We start from the raw sequence: 19,806 nt of genomic DNA on the forward strand, positions 1-19,806 counted from the left end.
ATCTTTGACAAGATTGTGGCTGAGTAGTAGCATAGGTCCATTCTCAATTAAGATCTTAGGCATAAAATGAGTTAGATTTTATTTGAAATCTAAGTGATCCGATTATGAATTTAGCAAGTTTAGTTCCTTCAAGTATATTGGAATAAAAATTTAAGTCCCATACTATTCAACCAAAATTTCATGTTTTTGAGTTGACTAGAAAAGACTTTGAAAACAAAAAAGAAAAAGGAAAAGAAAAAGGAAGAAATTTGTAAGATTGTGCCCCATTGGAATCCAATTGAGCCAGCTCAACATATTTTCAAAACTATGACATTTCAAAACTATGACAATAACATCATAAATGACTTGATGACGGTGGTGTCGTGACTAACGACGATGATAATTATTATGATAGCAAGAAAAATCAAATATTTTGGTACATTTTAATGTACTCAATCGAATTTCTAAGCTTTCGAGTTGGCTTGAAGAGATTATATCAAATAATATATGTGAATGTTATGTTAGAAGCCAATCCAAGTCGACTAATTTTTCAAATAATTATAGGCATTTTTGTATATTTTAAAAGTGTTGCAAGTGTTGACAGAGCTATGATATAGTGTCAATGCTTCGAAAATAATTTGACAACAATATATGATAGTCTTGTCAACATATGTAATACTTTTGATATTTTTGAAAACCTAGATAGTTATTTAATAAATTTCTCTTTTCAATTAATGCAAGAATTTTAAAAAATTGTGAAAACAAACCTAAAACTCATGGCACTTGGCCCAAATTGTTGGAAAATTAACTTAAATGAAAGTTCTTAAATTTGACACTAATGGATAATATAACAAATACTTTTGAGTTTGAAAATATTAATATTATTTTGAGTTTGATCATAATTATTGATGAACTTAGCGCTTTTAAGTCATGTTTAGTTACAATCAAGGTCGACAATATTTTCATATATAAAAATAAATAAATTGTCGAAGTCGACAATAAAAGGCAATGAACTCAACAATAAAAATATTGAACTATGCAATAAAACGTGATCTAGATATTTTATTTGTCAACTTTGATACTGGGTAAATCTCCTCAAAACACCCAAATTGCATATATCATAATTACGAAATAATCACTCAAATCAAATGTTACGATGTAATCATAAAAAAGATTAGAATCTTCACTTCATTCTTCATTTTTTAAAAATAAATCGTTGTAATAAATAAATACAATATCCATATGAAAAATCAAAAGTTCATCATTTTCCAATCATCATTCACAATTAAAATAAAAATTATCGTAATTGTAGTTGGAAAACCTATTATGTGAAGAAGATGAAAAACATGGTAATTTAGATATTTAAAAAACATTATAATAAGAGACAAGGTTAAAAAACTATTAAGAAAATATAAATTTATTAAATGAAATATTAAGATAATAGAAGTTTACTACTTGGACTACTAAAATATCTATCTATTTAGAAAAAATAAACCCCTCCCACACATAGGGTTGTCAATGGATCCGACTTGGCCAGGCTTTTTAAGGCTACAAAACTTGGACCTAACTCTACGCATTTAAATATAATAAAACCATAGTCCAAGCTCGGTCCACCTATAAACCGCCCACCTATATTAAGGCCATTGGTGGGTCGGATTGGGACAAATCCATTTTGACAAACCAAATAACAATAAACTAATTAAAATAATATTTTATTAACATATTTTACTAAATTAATTGCATTTTGTGCAATAGAATTTGATAGGCACTGTAGATGCCGAAATTAGCTCTACACTTTTCCTCTCTCCTAGCGGGGGCGGACCTGCAAATTAGCCTACTCCGACGATTAAGTTAGACAAGTTGATCAATGTAATTTAGTTTAGAGAGAAGAAGAATTCGAACCCCTTTTACCCATAGTCCTTTTCCTTTTATAAGCATTCAACTTGATCGTTTTCTGTGCCATCCTTAGGAATGACCCAGGGTAGTTAGTTTGCTAAGGAAAGTTAGCTCACTCCTTGACATGTCAGCTGCAGGAGTTGTTGCAACTGCCCTGCCACTTCTGGGATAATCAGGGCTGATCTGACATGATGCGAGTTGTTAGAGCTGTCAATCAATGGCACATCTGTCAGATCCGTCTTGCCGACCTAAACTGTCGTCGTCCGGGCTACTTAATTGATCGGTGGCTCAGGTCCGAATTGGACATCCGTGCATCCGAGGAGTTTAATCAACTGGGCCTATGTAGTAGTCTGTCCGAGCTTAAAATTATTACTTCCGAGCTTTTCTCGAGCCACGTGTCCATGTTTAAGAATTTCCCCCACAGGCACCATTATTAATTCATAAAAAAATATTATACAATACATTTTAATATAGTATAGTGGGTCGGACTACGCAACGGGCCTACTGTTAATACCCAAACTCACGTTCAAGACAATAAAACTCGACCGAGTTAATTGATATTTTATATATTTTAATTAAAATAATTATTATTTAGAATTTAAATACATTTTATCTAAATAAAATATGATTTTATGTCTAAATATTTTTTAATGTGCCTTATTTTATGAAAAAATTATAATTATTTTTGTGTAAATATATATATGAAAAAATAATTGTTAACCGACTTTATTATAAACTCGGTCTCGTCCATAAACGAAAGAGACTAGACGACAAATCGAGTTTTGAAACCACACCAAGCACCAATAGTACATGAGTGGGGTGCTCTAAGTAAAGGGTGGTGTGGAAATATAATATATAAATCCAAATCGGGAGGACTGATTGGAAAAATCTTTTCTGGCCTAGCAGAAACCCTAATTTCTATCTTCTTCCCCAATTCTCGACCCTAATTTCCATAAACATTTTCTCCCATTTTCATTCACAGTTGCAGAGAAAAATCTTACTTTTTTTCGGCCCTACCCCTAACGTTCACACCCAGAAACCATGCTTTCATCTCCAGGTCATTCTCCTCTTCACCTTTCCTCTCCTTCTCCTTCTGAAAGATCCTTAGAAATCCCACAAAACCCCTCAAAAAACCCTAAGAAGCATCAATCCGTTCTCGATGAGGACTCCTATGTTGCATCAATCGAGAAGATCATCGAACGCGATTTCTTTCCCGACATTCCAAAGCTCCGAGACCGTCTCGATTGGCTTGAAGCCGTTCGAAGCGGTGATCCAATCCAGATCAAAGATGCCCAATTGAAGATCTTGGAGCGACGACGTGGGAAAACATCGAATTCTGATGTAGAAGGTAATAAGACTCGAACACCTGCTACGAATTCAAATTTCTTTTCGATGTCTACTCCGTTTGATTTGGAAAAAACCCCAATTCATCCACAACAAGAGATATTGGGTGATGGGCAATCGGGTGAAGATTCAGTTGATGTTTCGTTGACTTTGGATGAGTTTTTTCGACGGTATACGAGTGAAGACAACGATAGTTTCTCGAAGATCATGGAGAAGGTTAATCGAAAAAGGAAGGAAAGATTTGGCTATTTGACAGAAGGAGACGAGGGAGTACAAACCCTAGAAATTGAGAAAAGAGATCGAATTACGGATGGATACGGAACATCTGATCAGCCTGTGAGCACACTAGAAGGGTGGAATTATACGGCGAAGAATTTGTTAATGTATAATCCATCGGATCGTGGTGAAGTCCCATTGACAGAGCTTGAAAGGGAAGATAGAATTAAGGCTCTGACGAAGGAAATTAATCGGACAAACACTCGGTTTCATGGGAAACTTATGGATTCCAGGCCTAAAGAGGAGGATACAATTGCAGTACTTTACACCCCTGTAGCCGGAGGTACTCCGGTTCCTCTACCCTTCGCAGATCGAGAAGCCGAGAGAATGAGAAAATATGATTTGGAAGATATGAGAAAAACCCCTAACCCATTCTATGTGGAATCGGCCAAAAAATCAGAAGACGGATATAATTATGTTCGGACGCCATCCCCGGCACCTGGTGTTGATGGATCACCATTTATCACATGGGGGGAGATTGAAGGGACACCTTTGAGATTGGAGGCAGAAGACACACCGGTGGGTATCGGTGGTAGTGCCGATGGACCACATTTTAGCATTCCATGCCCGCCTTCGAGAGATATCAAGGCCCATTCATTGTCAAGACAGGCGGCTCGTAAGTTGAGGGAGAGGTCAAAGATGTTTCAGAAACCACCGTTGCCTTCGCCAGCTCGAGCAACTCGAGGGGGAAGTGCAAGTCCAAATGTTCGAACGCTTTCTCCCGCTGCTCAGAAGTTTGTGAGGAATGCCATTGCGAAGTCTTCGTCCTCTGTGGATGAGACTCTTCGTGCAAGCTACCGTGGTGCCAGTCCAAGTGCAAGGACTCCGAAAGCAGGGAGGAGCTTGACAAGGTTTGGAAGAGATGGGAGCTTGGATTCCAGGTCGCCTTCTGTTAGAGAGGGTTCTACTCCTCCTTGGTAATGCAACTTGTTTCCCTTTTTTTAGTCTCTGTAATATATTTGTATTGCCAAATGACTGTTATGATGGAGTTGAGATTCTTGCTTTTATGGAATTATGGATCTTTTCCAAAGATTGCAATTTTCATAAGGTTCATGGATATATGAATTAAGAAATATAATGAAGTAGAAAATTATCATTTGGAGTTGCTACTGTTGGTCATTCTACTTGTGAGTTTATGATTTTTTAATATTTGTGTCATTGGAGCATGCTTTGAAAAATATTTAATATTTGAAACTTAGAATCAGTTGAGTTGTTTAATACTACCATTAAAGGGGTCCATTTAGACTTAGTAATTGATGATTGAAATGCTTGATTTTGCTAACGTGATCCTGACATTGATTCAAACTTCATACATAGCTTACAGACAGATGTGCTATTTGCAGCTTATCTAATGAGGGAGGACCTTTACCCCCTGAGATCTGCAAGTAATGCATTTACCTGACATTTATGTCATCAAGTACACCACCTAAAATTATAGATATTACTTGATCATCAGGGCAATTTTTCTTTTTCTGACATACAATGGAAAATTTTACGAGGAGTTCAACTTGGTTTTCTAACTTAAATATGTGTGTATGTATGTATGATGTAGTACTTAAAGTGTCACTTTGGTGGGTGTGTTTTGGGAAAGAAATGTGTCTCAAGTGGATATGTTAGTATAGTTACAGACATGTGTAAGAGTTATGACTAATATGATGACAAATAGAGATGAAACAAATGTATTCTCAGTTCCAATTTTTATCTCAGAGATTGGATTTGAGTTCTTGTTCTACTTATAGATGAAGTAATTGCTCATATTCGAAGTAGGCCCCTAGGTGCATGTTAGTTGCAAATAACATAGTGTTAGTTGATGATACTAAAGCAGTAGTCAATTCCTAATTAGAACTATGGAGAGATACAAGGGTTTCATAATAAGTATGCTTTAGGTAGTCTATGGAGTAATGGTCAATATAGAGATGAAGGGCTGGTTAAACTTGATGGCCAAAAAAAATCCTAAATTTGATGTACCTTGGCATGTGTTTTATGCATATTATTTATTATTAGTTGGTGAGATGAGAGAGAATCAACACAAAACTAGAACTATGGAGAGTGGTGTTGGAGTCCAAGGGCTCTAGGATAAGTAAAACAAATACCAAGTATAAGGAGTGTAATTTAATATGATATCCATGAAGATGTTCTAGTAAAAGATTGATGTCATAGAAATATACACGATATCCACACAAAATAGATGGTTATTCTTTGATCATAGACGAAGCATTTCTGTTACTTTGGGTCTATTATAAATAAGGATATAGAAATTGAGGAAGTTGTTGCCTATAGAATCAAAGTTGGATGATTAAAATAGATGTGCTTGAATGCTATGTGGCCGACACATACCAATCAAATTAAAAGAATTTTTTCATAAGATGACAGTAAACTACAACTATGCTTTACAGAGGTGAATGTTGGGCGGTCAAGAAGCATTATGGTTACAAAGTGAATGTAGTGTAGATGAGGTTGTTGAGACGGATGAGTGAAAAAGACTCGAAAAGATAAAATTAGAAATTAATGGATTTGAAAAAATGTAAGAGTAGGTCCAATAGGCGAGTCTAGTGAAAATCTAATGAGGTGGATCAAAAAGAAGAAAAGGATGGACCAAAAGAATGTGGATTGAGGTGGTGAAAGAGGATATGAACTCATTTTCAATAACAAAAGCCGTGGCTTTGGAAATAACTGTTTGGAAGGAGATGATTTGTTTAGCTGACCCCAATGGTTCTATTTATCTATAATAATGAAGAGATTTGAGGGTGGTTCCCATAGAATGAGCTGGATGGTTGAAGTAGAGGTATATTTCTAGAGTGTATGTGTCCATCGTATCCTAAATCCCTAATCAAGCTAGAGGAATTATTTTATAGGATGACAATATGATCTACTTTGCTTTATGGAGCTTTCGCAATCGAGAATAACAGATGTGGGCAATTGTGATATGGATGAGTGGAAAGACTTAGAAAATATAAACTTGGAAATGAATGAGACATTTATGAAAATATAGGAACAGTCTTAATGGGTGAAAAATGATGGGAATTTTGATTGAGATGGTTTGTTCATATGCAACAAAAACTGATAATAATTCCTGCTAGGACTATGCAATTTTAAGATCCTAAAAAGGGTATGAGGAAGACAAAAATGGGTGTAGATTCGGGCAGTTGGAGTGGATATGAACATACATGAATAAATGGATACAAAAATATAATGGTGTGCCATGATTCATTCAACCAATCCCAAATTTTTGCGATAAAACCTTCATGATGTTGAGTGAGCTGGTAGGTGTGGTACCCTCTTTGGGTGTTGCTTACCAGTGTCCCCCTAATTATCTATAAATATAATAATTTTGTCTTAAGTTATTATAACACAATGTTGAGCCATGAATCTTATTTTCCAAATTCTTGCCAAACCCAATACATCCGTGTGAAAATCATTCTGAACAGTCACATTAATCTTTCATCAATGTTTACTTGCCTACCCAAAACCGAACTCTTTCATCAGAAGAGTCTAGGCTTGTTTCTGGTTAGTCAAAGATTCAGGCTCTTGAATAAAGATTGAAACTCTGAAGTCTCCACATCTCTTTGCATTTACTAAATAGTTCAATATATACAAGTTTATGAAAACAAATGAATAGGGTACCTGGATTTAGCTGTTGCACGGCTTCTAGAGTAGTAGAATGATAGATTAAAAATATGGGGTCGGCTCAACAAGTACTGTTCCTCCATTTAATTCCATTTAAACCCTATCTTCTGTTAAAATTAAGAATATTATTATGAGAAAATATAGTTGCAGATCATCAGAAGAAGGAAGAATAGAAAATTAGAGAGGGAACTTATGAGATTAGGTTTGATCGACCCCTTTGTGCTATCTTATATTTGATTTATAAATAATTACAAATAACCCATCAACATCTAAATATTATAAATTAACCCCTCTATATAAATAAGAATTACTTATTCCTACATTCCTCCTCAAGTTAGGCATAGATATTAATAATGCTCAAATGCTTAGAACATCATCTAGTTTCTCTTGGTAGTAACTCCTTTGATCAAGATATCAGCTAACTAGTTTTCTGACTTCACTCATGGTAAGCACATGACTTGAGATTCAACATTTTCCTTGATGATGTGTATGTCTGTCTCTCTATATGATTCGTCCTATCTTGTTGAACATGATTAAAAGCTATATTAATAGCAGCTCCTTTATCACAACTACTATAATACTAAGTTCACCCAATAAGATACGTAGCCAAAGCATATTTGTGGCACCACGAGCCATTACTCTATACGTTGCTTTTGCACTAAATAAAGCAACAACATTCTGATTCTTACTTCTCCATATAAAAAAGGTTGCCCCCAACAAATGTGCAACAACCAATTGTGGATCTACAATCCTCTATGGCCGCCGAACATTCTGATTCTTACTTCTCCATATAAAAAAGGTTGCCCCCAACAAATGTGCAACAACCAATTGTGGATCTACAATCCTCTATGGCCGCCGGCCAATCGGCATCAATAAAGACTTCTATCTTAAGATGACCATGATTAACAAATAGAATTCCCTTTCCCAGGAATTGCCATTAGACATCGCAAAACCTCATCAGTAGCTTCACAATGAGGAATTCTTGGAGAATGCATATACTGACTTATGATACATCATAGGCAATATCATGTCGTGTCAAGGACAAATATAAGAGACATCCTATAAATCTCTGAATTACTCTTAATGGACTTGATGATGATGAAAACATGTGTGTCCTCTTAATAATGACTCAAAGTGAAGAAGCTACTTATATGTTACTCTCTATCAACTAGCAAAGAAGAAGAATAAATGATGACCGAGCTGAAATTTTGTTTAATTGATCTGACGAGAGTTCAATACCATTAGACCAATTTCTATTTACTAAATAAGAAAATATATAAAATCTTCATTTCATAAATCCTCCTCTTTCTCCAAGGTTTGAAAGCTTTTTCTAAGCTCAATCTTCACTTCCATACAATGCCCTTAGAAAAATCTGAACTACATTTCAATTAAAAGCACTAAAAAAATACATGATTTAGCTTCTTGATACTTTGAAAAAAATGATTTTTGAGTTTTAATTTCAAAAGGTTTCTGTGAAACCCTTCAAAAATGAAGATTTATGTAAAGAAAAAAAAATGATTTTTATATTTCTTTCTGCTGAGTGATCTCACAATGGATTTCATTTGCCAAATATCTGCTAATCCGACTATTTTAACCGTCTGATTTGTCAAGATTTTAATAGCTTTTTCCCCAATTGTAACAAAACTATAGAGTAATATCCTATGGTAGGGATCACCTGATCATTCTCTGGACATCTATACCCATAGTCAACAAAGTCTCCAACTAATTGAAAAAGTCATGATTAAATTGTGATTTTTTCCTTCAGTGATTTAATCATAATTTTTTTAATAATCCACGACTTCTATAAACTTCACGATTAAATTACAAATAATGTGTAAAATAATGTGCATGCAAATGAGAATAACGTTGATTTGATGTTTTTAATGAATCTCAATTTGGGCACATGATTGTGGACTATTTTATATTTTGAATAGTATTAACTTTGAATATATTGTGAATCCGTTCTTACTTGTTATAAATGGATCCATAAATGAAGGTAAATTCATCAAATTATCCTACACTAACCTTACATCAAATAGTCATTTTCGTTAAATTTTTTTATTATGAAATTGTATAGATGACCATTTTTTATATATTAAAAATGGTTGGTTCAACTTTAAATTATATATATATATATATATATAATATATATATATATATATATATATATATAATTATTTTATCTAGATTTTCGTTACAATAACCTGTCCCAAATTGTCTGAAAGATCCAAATCCAAGTCCTATTTTTAAGAATGCCCTTCATATTTCTCCCAAAAACCAATTGTCTTCAAACCTTCAACCCCTAATGTTGAAGATAAGGGTATTTAGATAATTGTATCGTGGTATTTGACAAGACAAAGACCATGGTCAAGGGGTATGTCATCAGCTTTTAAATATAAAGGGGGTAGTCTCAAAATATTCATCAAAACCTGGACGGATATATCTATATATCTTAGAAGTCCAACAACAACAACCAAAAAAAAAAAAAAAAAAAAAAAAAAAAAAAATTCAACTACCATTAATTTCTATCAAGAGTTTTTGTGTGGGACCCACAGACAAGTGCCAACCAATGGTAGGAGTGGGCCCAAAAAAGGGTTCAAGATTGTTATATATTTACTTAAAACTTTCTTATTAAATGAAGTTAGTTAAGAGAATCAACTTAGCTTTGATTTTCATTTCCTCTGAGCACCATATAAGCACATGTCGTGCCGTAGCATAGCGGCAAGGTGTGCCTATAATAATGCTTTATTTATTCTTTCATGTTAGGGTGTTTGGTAACTGAGTTTAAGTTGTACTGCATAAAATTTAAATGCCATTTTATTAAAGCTGTCTTTCTAGTGTTTCTTGTCCACTTAATTGTCCAAAGCCCGAACAAGATAGAATTGTTGGCTTCGCTAAATATGTCCAAACAAAACAATATCAGTCGACTTTCTCTTAGTTTATTGTGTGTTAGAACTAGTCCAACATTTAGCTCCATAAAAATATAGTTGATCTTACAAACAATTTATTAAAGAGTCGTGATAATATATACCCCCATCACATAATGTATAATATGTACTGGTATCGGCCAATATCAATATGAAATATTGACTCCTAAACATTAAATGTTTTGGAAATATATCGAAATGTCACAGTCGATATGGTATCAATTTTTTCATTGATTGAAATATTTTTTGATATGACATTTTAAACCTTGGAAACACCAACAATTCAAAAGCAGAAAATAATATTGTACATTTAAAATAAAATAAAAAGTTTAAGTTGGGCATCTTTACCATATATGCAAATCAAATTTTGTTCTTATCACTTTCCGTAATGAAAATTTTATTTTCAATTGGTTTTGTTCGTATGATCCTATTTTAGATTATGACATCTAGTCCAAATTCTAGAATCACTTTTTCCGTTGTGGGGGGATAAATCGATATCCCCACGATGGTGACATGTGTCACCTCAAGATGTGAGGTGGGGATCGGGGATCTAAGATCGCATGCCCTTCCTTGTAGCAACTTTGAAGAATAGGAAATTTTTTATGCGATTAGAGGTAAGGAGAAAAGCTATAATTCTCTCATAATCATAATCAAAAAATCAATTATAGTAATAAAAAAAATTGATGTAGGATAACTCATTTCGTGAGATCCAAAAATATATTTCTTATGGTTTTTGTGCTAATATGGCATTTTCCCCCTTAATGCATTTAATATTTCATATCATATTTGTAAAAATAAGAATGTCATGGAAGATTATGATTTAGGATTTTGAAATAAATTTTTTAAAAAATTTTGGAGAATTAAGATTTGATACCTGAAAATTAATTTCCATAATTTAATTCCAAGAATCTAAAATCAAAATCTAGTAATCCAAACCAAAAAACCCTAATAAGTGGGTCCCATTGATGAGAAGACATGAGGAGGAGAAGAGAAAAGTTAAACTATTGTAGGATAGACGCTTGAGGATGGACTACCCTACTCTATTGGCGACACATTACACGAAGAGAAACCCTTTCCTTACTGTGATAGTGGGGGAAAAAAGGCCTTACTAAGCCTTAAGATTTATTACAAATCTCAAGATTTAATTTTGCACATCTCAAGATCTTTTTGATGGTGAATGAGATTTAGTAAGGTCTTTTTTTCCTCACAATTATAGTAAGGCTAGTCGGATTCGTACAAGAAATCTAACACCACCAATGGCCACATTGTGATAATATGATCTATATCATGCTTTTGCTACAGTTAAAAACATCACAATTGTCTAAAAAATAAAAATAAAAATCAATAAAGCTATTTGTTTTACAGAATTATAATGTCCTAAGGAACCCACTTGGGCCACGTGTAAGATTCATGTGCAGTAATTCGGTGGTCATGTGTTTTATAAAGAAGAAAGAGATCATAAGCAATCCCTTCCGTCCATCACACATTTTCAATTTTCAACTTTTTTATTAAATTAAATAAAGAATAACAAAAAGAAGCTTTTTTTTTTTCATTTTTTTTCATTTTTAGTTTTTGAATCCAACCAAAAACACCCATCATCTTTAGCTGTAATTTCTTAGACACAAGACCTCTCATTCCCTATTTATATGAAATAAATCTCACATTCAAATTCATTTTTTTTGCTCAATTTTTTTTTTTTTTTTAATTTTCACTTATTATTTTATTAATTGTATCAATCGAACTGAAGGAACAAAAGAAGAGAAACAAAGAAAAAGGGGGGCTTCTTTGGGGCGGATGAGCCTACCATCTCTGCTTCTTATGCCTCCTCTCATTATTTCTTAGAAATTGTTCCGATTTCTCATCTGGGTTCTCTTCAATCCGTGAGTTTTTTCTTATTTTGATCGGATTCGTTGGTTGTCTCTGGATCTATACTAAATGGATTTAGAATCTAAGCTTAATTTTTTATTTTTATTTTATTTTAATCCTATTTGTTGGATTTTCCAGGAATCCTGGATTGTTTATTGAAAGATCTGATGTTACTGGATTGAATCCGAGAATACCCATTTCATATCTGATACGTTATCGGCCAATTTTGAGACCAATTTCTCGGATAAGGTATGATTTTGTTTGCTAGATTGGATAATATCTACATTTAGATCTATGGGTTTAGATTTATTTGTATGATAATCATCAAATCACAACTGATTGGATCTTGTATAATTTTTTTAAATAATTGAATTGTGTTTAAGATTGTAAGTGAATGAAAGATGTAATAGTTCATTCGTTTCACTTCGAATTGGTGAATTTGTATAATTGTGCTGGTGAGATCAAAATCTGTGTTTGATGGTATAATTTGATATACAATTGTAGGGAATGGAATCTGATCTTGGTAAGCTCTTCATTGGTGGGATTTCTTGGGATACAAATGAAGATCGATTGAGAGAATATTTCCAAGGTTATGGAGAAGTAATGGAGGCCGTGATCATGAAGGATCGGACCACGGGACGTGCCCGTGGATTTGGTTTTATTGTCTTTGCAGACCCTTCTGTGGCAGAGAGAGTTGTTATGGATAAGCATGATATTGATGGTAGAATGGTGAGTAGGTTTATTGTAATTTAATTTTCAGCTTTACATAGAAATATAATTGAGGTTCAACAGTCATGTTTAAGATTTCATTTACAATCTGATTTTGAATTCAACCAATATTTGATTCTGATATTGTTTTACAAATATGTAGACAGTGTTGCTACCTTCATATAAATTTGTACTTTAGTTTCATGTAATCGTTACTTGGTTCTAATTTCAGGTTGAAGCGAAGAAGGCTGTTCCTAGGGATGATCAACACATTCTGAATAGAAACAATAGTAGCATTCATGGATCACCGGGTCCTTCACGCACAAAAAAGATATTTGTAGGAGGTTTAGCATCCACTGTAACAGAGGTTGACTTCAAGAGGTACTTTGATCAGTTTGGGACAATTATAGACGTAGTGGTGATGTATGACCACAATACCCAAAGGCCAAGAGGCTTTGGATTCATCACGTATGATTCAGAAGATGCAGTAGAAAAAGTGTTGCTCAAAACCTTTCATGAATTGAATGGTAAAATGGTTGAAGTCAAACGGGCTGTCCCCAAAGAGTTATCCCCAGGGCCTAGTCGGAGCCCACTAGGTGCATATAACTATGGCCTAAGTAGGGTGAATAGCTTCCTTAATAGCTACACTCAGGGGTACAATACAAGCCCAGGGGGAGGCTATGGAGCTAGGATGGATGGAAGATTCAGTCCGGTTTCAAGTAATCGGAGTGGGTTTCCACCATTCAGTCCTAGTTATGGAATGGGTGTGAATTTTGATCCAGGGTTGAGCCCAAGCTATGGGGGGAGTACAAATTTCAGTTCTAACATTGGCTTTGGAAGGGGATTGAACCCTTATTATAGTGGTAATTCAAATAGATATGCTAGTCCTATTGGCTTTGGTGGGGGTGTTGGAGGTAGTGGTTCTTCCTTAAACTCCATGAATCGAAATGTATGGGGTAATGCAGGACTTAATTATACCACAAACTCTGGAAGCTCTATTTCTTACACGGGCTCGGGAAGTGTTGGAGGAAGTACCTTCGGTAATAGTGGAGTGAATTGGGGTTCTTCTCCTTCTTTTGCATCTCAAGGTGGAGGGATTGGTACCGGGTATACTACCGGGAACTCTGGTTATGGAAGCGTGGACGACAGTTATGGGTTGGGAGGGGGTGGGTTTGGTAGGAATAGTGGAACTTCTGTGACCCCTGGACCATCATTCTTTGCATCAAATGGTGGGTTTGATAGGGGATATGGAGACTTTTTTGGTGGTGTTTCGGTTTCTGGGGACCCCACTTGGCGATCTGCAAATTCGGAGCTAGAGGGATCTGGTTCATTTGGTTATGGGATCGGCAATGCAGCTTTGGATGTTTCAGATAAAAATTCTGCGGGTTATGTTGGTTATAGTGTTGCCAATAGACAATCTAATAGAGGTGAGTGGTTTCTTTTTCTTCATCGAAGTGGTTTTCATAATCTATGCTTTGGTTCTTTTGTACATAAGAAGGGTAATTATCTCAATAGAGAGAACAAGATATTTATAGTCCCGCGCACAATTCATGCATAATGACTCTGGTTCCTACCTTACAGATATTGCACATGGCCTTTGATCTGGAGTCTGAACCACCCAATAGGTGGGCACCTCTTGTATTTCTTGTTGCATGAACACGAATCAATACGATAATCATAACCATTAACTTCATATATTTTTGGCCTTTTTTGTTTTTTTGTTTTGTTTTGTTTTGTCATGCCTGTATTGACCCATTCATGAGCAAACATTTTCACGTTAGGATTAGAAATTTTTTATTGGAGTTGTTCTTGGGTCAGTGGAGCTAAAATGGATTGTAGCATGTAGGGTAACCCAGGGTCATGTTCAGTAGACACACACTTCTGCACGAGGCCATCTGTGTCCAACATGTGATTTTGAAGAATAAACACCAAGATCAAGTTCGCTTAAACTTGTTAGACTACACCTAGATGATAGGGGCTTGTCAGGCGAGGGGACACCTGGGGAAATCCTAAGCAAAGTCACTATTTACTTATTTTTGTAAAAACTAAAAAAAAAGATAATTTTAAAATGATATTTATTTATTGATTGATATGTATCTTATGACTCAGTTTTGGACAACCAAACCACTATGGATTTGATAAATATTTACAATGTGGTAGATGTGGAATCAATTAAGACATTTAGGAGAACAAGTAGGCACTTAAATCTTATGATTTGTGTGTATGGTCATCACAGGTGCAATATGTCCACTAGCATGCATAGATGAAAACAGGGGAGACTACCAGAAAAACTAATACCACATCATGTGTACTCAAAGCCATAGAGAGAAACGGGGGAGACTGCTATTGCTACCTAGATCATTATATAGGCATAGGGTTCCTGGTTTGGTGAAGTGCTTGTCTGGGTGAAAACTTTTACTACACCGCTTGTTACCTGTGCGGACTATTAAGTAATATCTTGCAAGTATTGAAAGTGTTGCGCGGAAGCGTAACAAGAGTAAAGATAAAATAATAAAACGAACACACAAGATTTATGTGGTTCATCAAATTGCCTACATCCATGGAGGAGAGGGAGAAAAGTCCACTATCAAAAATAGAGATTACAGACTCTGTCCACAGCCGCTAGGAACGTCACAGAGCAAAAACATATAGAAACCTTACTCGACAATACAATACATACCCAGTCCACTCCGCATCGGGAAAGGGTCCCTTTTGATACTGCCTTGCTTCTTGACGTCCAAGCTCAATAAGAATACTAGACATCTCACAACAGAAAGGTATAAAAAAAGGGAGAATAGGCACATATCTGACACAGGTGCTTCACCAAATTAAAAGAATCCACGAAGAATGGTTGTTAGACACATGTCTGACATGGTTGCTTCACCCATACGTGCAACATAGCCAGAGCATAGTTTTACTTTTGGGGTTAGTCCATTACAATCCAGTAAACAGCGGGGGAGAACTACCGGGGGTGTAAAGTGATAGGAAGCAAAGAATTTTCTTGGTTTACTTATAAAAAAAAAAAAAGAATTTTCTTGGTTTTTGTCATTATTATCATTAATTCCTTTCATCTTGAAATGGGTTATTAGTTGCAATGTTATCTCATGTACTTGAGCTTTCTTCGTCATTACTTGTTTCAGGAATTGCTGCCTAGGAGGATCATCATTTGGATTTCAAAAGGTCATTTGTAGGTCAACAAAATCTGGTGAATCAGGTGAAACTGTGATTTCCATACGCCTCCGTCATTAATATATAGAAAATTGATTATCTAGAGCTGACCAGAGTGACTGCTTTAGAGGATTAAAAAAAAACAATTACAAGGGATTTTGTGTAAGGTTTGATATTTGAGGTTTTTTTAATAGGTTTTCTTTCTTGGGGTTTGATTGAGTTGTAAAATCAGATTGCGGGATATATTCAGAAAGATTGGTTCCAATTAATGTATCGAACCTCACTGGGGAGGCGGCGATACATAAAAACAGACTTATTTTTTCATTTCTTCTCTCATGTAATGTCTCTGGCAAAGTTGCTAGCTGTTGTCGGGTATGTTTTCTTCGTCTTTTGGGTTTGTTTTTCTCAGATTGTATCAGAGGTTCTGGTTGATTTACTAGTGTGAAACTTTGGAGGGATAAACCCACCTGGGGTTTCCCAAGAATAAGTTTTTTTTTCAAGGATTCTGATTCATTCTATATGGGAAACTTTCTTTTCGACAAACTTAAGCTTCATTTATATGTGAAATGGATGCGTTCGATTATTGCTGCCTTCTTATTATTATCTTTCTATGTGCATTTTTTTCCCCTCTTTGACGAAACTGAGACCGTCCAATTAATGCCAACTTAATGAAATTTCAGAACTTGTTTTTGGTCAGAATCAATACGGCCATATTATTAAATTTCAAAATAGTTCATGAATTAAATAGTGATTTTCATCGAAATATATAGGATAAAAAATTATCAGTTAAAATTTTGTGTCGAGCTACACAAAAATGAAATATCAAAATTTAACAATATGATTGTGTTATATACGTGGTGGCCGCGTTGACTTTTTATGTACAGACTACCCTGGCAGATAGGTTTTATGAGAGCTCTTAGATAGCTTTTTCATTTGTTTTTTTGGTTTTGTTTCAAGTACTAGAGAACTGCAGTAATATCCAAGTGGTCCCATTTCTCTCTCCTTCAGATCAATTATGAAGAATGGGTCACCCCATTACTCATTGGTTGTGAGGTTCATTTATGAGCAGTTTTCTTTCCTTAATGCCTGACCCTTCTTGTTATCCTTTGTTGTGTGGAGTACATTGTTAGGGGCCAACCTAGATATGGTTTTAAAACTTGTGCAAGACTGAGACTACTCGGGCGAGTCATCTTGGTCTCAGAGGCATCCGAGCAAGATATCCATTTTGTCGTCAGAGATTTGAGTCTTCAGTTGAATTTTTGAAAGAATAATGATTTTCTGACGCCCCCTCCCTCTGATATAAGCCCTCCATCACAGAATCATAGTTCATTTGTCTCGGGATACATAGAACCACAAACTATCTACGGTTCTATGATGGGGGCGTATGTCTGAGAGGGGGCATCCGATTATTACAACCCTTTTTAAAATCTCCCCATTTTTAGCTGACTTGGCATAGTTTATCAATTTTGGTATTTTTGTTTTCGTAAAAAGAATACTCACCCTTCGCTCGTTGAGGACCTAAATATGATCGAACCAGCAGTGAGAAAATTATTGTGACAAATAGAAGCAATGCAACCCATTGTTTGAGATCAATGTTGTTATGATCCACACAAAACAATGCTACTCTTAGGGTTCACCGACCATGAGCCATGGTTTTGGACTTGTCCGAGGCACGCACCCCATTTACCCAAGGCACCCAAACAAATTGTTTTGACGATCAGGGCACCCCAGTTGATCAAAACACCCCATTTTTTTTTTTTTGTCGACATGTTCATGTTGACATAGGCGGGGTGCTGTAATCAGGGTAAAACTTAAGTTTTCAATGGTTCATGGTGTCTTATTAATATGGTGGGTGTCCTTAATTGTGGCCTTGATCATATAAACTCGACTAAGATAATTTTTTTATATTAGCATCTACTAATCCATCTTCTAATAAGAAAAAAAGAAACATGCTAAACTGAGTAAATAAAGACACTCACTGACCTGGTAGTGTGCACAGAATTATTTTTACCTTGTGTATCTCGAGGAAATCTATGGTTTTGTGCACACTACCGACACTAATGAATCTCTTTTTTTAGTCAGGTTAGAATGACTCTAAGAAAAAAAAAATTATAACATTTTAAATATAAATTTTATACCAATTTAAATTGTCTAAATAATCAGGATTTAATTTATCTATTAATCAAACACTTTATTATACAGATCCATCAAAGGGTATGTAAATCATTGATGTTTAAGCGTGTCGGTTGTGAGCTTAGACAATAGTTATAGGGTTTCAACTTCCAAGTTATTAATCAAGATTAGGACAATTGAATTAGTATATAAGAGACAGATAAACTCACTATCTATGTCAAGATGGCCGACTTGGTCTAAGGCGCCAGATTCAGGTACTGGTCCGAAAGGGCATAGGTTCGAATCCCATTCTTGACAAAATATTTTCACTTTTATGCACACCATGACCTCATTCTACTTTGGTAAGATAACAGAAAATGACCAAAACAACCTTATCTTCAACCCTAGCAAAAAACTTCGATTTTCCCTAAAAAACCAGTAATATTTTTTTTTATTTGTCCCACCTCAAGATTTTAATTTCCGTGAAAATTCAACTACAAGAAGAAAATAAGTTTATTTTTTTGATAATTGAGTATTCCTGTAGACAGTGGATCGGACCCGTATTTGGGTTTTGCACAGTCCATAGACAATGATCTTGTCCAATGACTAGTCCTAGGGTACATACAACACTCATGCATCAGACACACTAGGTAAGTGAGGGTGTGCCCTCATGGGGTACCCCTGAGGAATTAAAGCTCATATTGGGTATCAAACTCACGACCTATGGAATTTAGGAATAAAAGTAATAAGCCTTTTACAACAGAGTAATGGATTTTATTGGGTATCGAACTCACGACCTATGAATTTTATATGGTGCAAGTTTACTTGTTTTCTATTGTTAAAACTTAGAAGTAGTGCAAAACCCCATCTAAGGTTTGGTAAGATGGTGAAATCGAAACTTGAACCAAATCGATAGATTTGGGCTGGTTTGGTTTGATTCGTTTTAAAACAAGTTGCAGTTTGGTTTTAGGTTAAAAAGTGTAGAATCGATCAATTTTGTTTAGTTCTCAATTCAAGGCTTGTGTGAAATCAAACCAAATCGATGATCGATCCACATAAAATAAATAAATGTATATTAATTTATTTTTATTTTAGACTGTTCATCAAAAAGAATATCCTACGAGTCATATTAAAATTAAAAACTCTCAAAAGAATTAGACTCTCGTATCTCTCTCTCCATATCTTTTATTGTGCTAATTGCTAAGAGTTCAGTTTGGTTTTATTCGGATCTATGGGAAAAAAGTAAGATAGGAAAATAATAATGAATCAAAATTCTTGGAATAGGTTTTTTAAGTAATTATAAATTTTTTTAATCACCCATAAATCCTAATTTTTGTAATACATGTGGGTTTGCACATGTCACATACTAGTCAAACTAATGGAAAAAATCAACAATGATTTTTTTGTTTTCAAATTAATGACTAGAGTTACCAATTAAGTTGATTTTTTATTTGGTATGGGTCACCAAAACCCTGTAAAAAGGATCCTCACCAAGATTAATAGGTCCAAATGCGTGCAATACAAGACATTTATTTCAGGAAAATAGGTCAAACTCTTTTTTGAAAAGCAAAAAAAAAAAAAAAAAACAATTAAGGTTTGGAGAGAGTTGTTTCAAGAATCAGGATAAAATGACTTGTCCTGAAGTGTTAGAACTGTAGATCTGTCCTCCTTGGGATACTCAACTGCACTTTTATGGGGATGTGCAGTTGAGTATCCCAAAGAATACAGATCTACAGGTATCACACAGTCATGTCAGGGGAGTCAATTGAGTATGCCACATCAAGAGATCATTTTATCATTACTCTTGTTACAACTTTAGTAGAAGATATATATTCTTAAAGATTGGAGTGTTGATTTTCTAACTCAACCTGACAAAATAACTAAAAACTCCCTGGTGTGAAAT

The 19,806-nt window shown here is 34.8% G+C and overlaps 2 protein-coding genes across 5 annotated transcripts; both read left to right on the forward strand.

Annotated features, from left to right (window-relative positions):
• Window positions 1-2,678: 2,678 nt before the first annotated feature.
• LOC147390104 (DGCR14-like protein) lies at window positions 2,679-4,593 on the forward strand. The gene has a single exon (XM_086459442.1). The coding sequence runs from the start codon at window positions 2,917-2,919 to the stop codon at window positions 4,414-4,416; it is 1,500 nt and encodes a 499-aa protein (XP_086315568.1). The 5' UTR covers window positions 2,679-2,916; the 3' UTR covers window positions 4,417-4,593.
• Window positions 4,594-11,643: 7,050 nt separating this feature from the next.
• LOC147390105 (heterogeneous nuclear ribonucleoprotein 1-like) lies at window positions 11,644-16,345 on the forward strand. 4 transcript variants are annotated; one of them, XR_015182849.1, is made up of 7 exons: window positions 11,644-11,929; window positions 12,054-12,164; window positions 12,420-12,644; window positions 12,856-14,050; window positions 14,205-14,248; window positions 15,764-15,837; window positions 15,986-16,345. XR_015182849.1 is itself a non-coding variant. In XM_086458595.1 (6 exons), the coding sequence occupies exons 3-5, from the start codon at window positions 12,423-12,425 to the stop codon at window positions 14,222-14,224; spliced, it is 1,437 nt and encodes a 478-aa protein (XP_086314721.1). In that variant the 5' UTR covers window positions 11,644-11,929; window positions 12,054-12,164; window positions 12,420-12,422; the 3' UTR covers window positions 14,225-14,248; window positions 15,764-16,345. The 4 variants fall into 4 exon arrangements, 2 of the variants coding, with proteins under 2 accessions (XP_086314721.1, XP_086314722.1); XR_015182850.1 differs by lacking the exon at window positions 14,205-14,248; XM_086458595.1 differs by having other exon boundaries at window positions 15,764-16,345.
• The last annotated feature ends 3,461 nt before the right edge of the window (window positions 16,346-19,806 follow it).

Source organism: Akebia trifoliata, chromosome 11 (assembly GCF_017979445.1).
Source record: "Akebia trifoliata isolate Shusen 1 chromosome 11, ASM1797944v1, whole genome shotgun sequence".
Classification (NCBI taxonomy): domain Eukaryota; kingdom Viridiplantae; phylum Streptophyta; class Magnoliopsida; order Ranunculales; family Lardizabalaceae; genus Akebia; species Akebia trifoliata.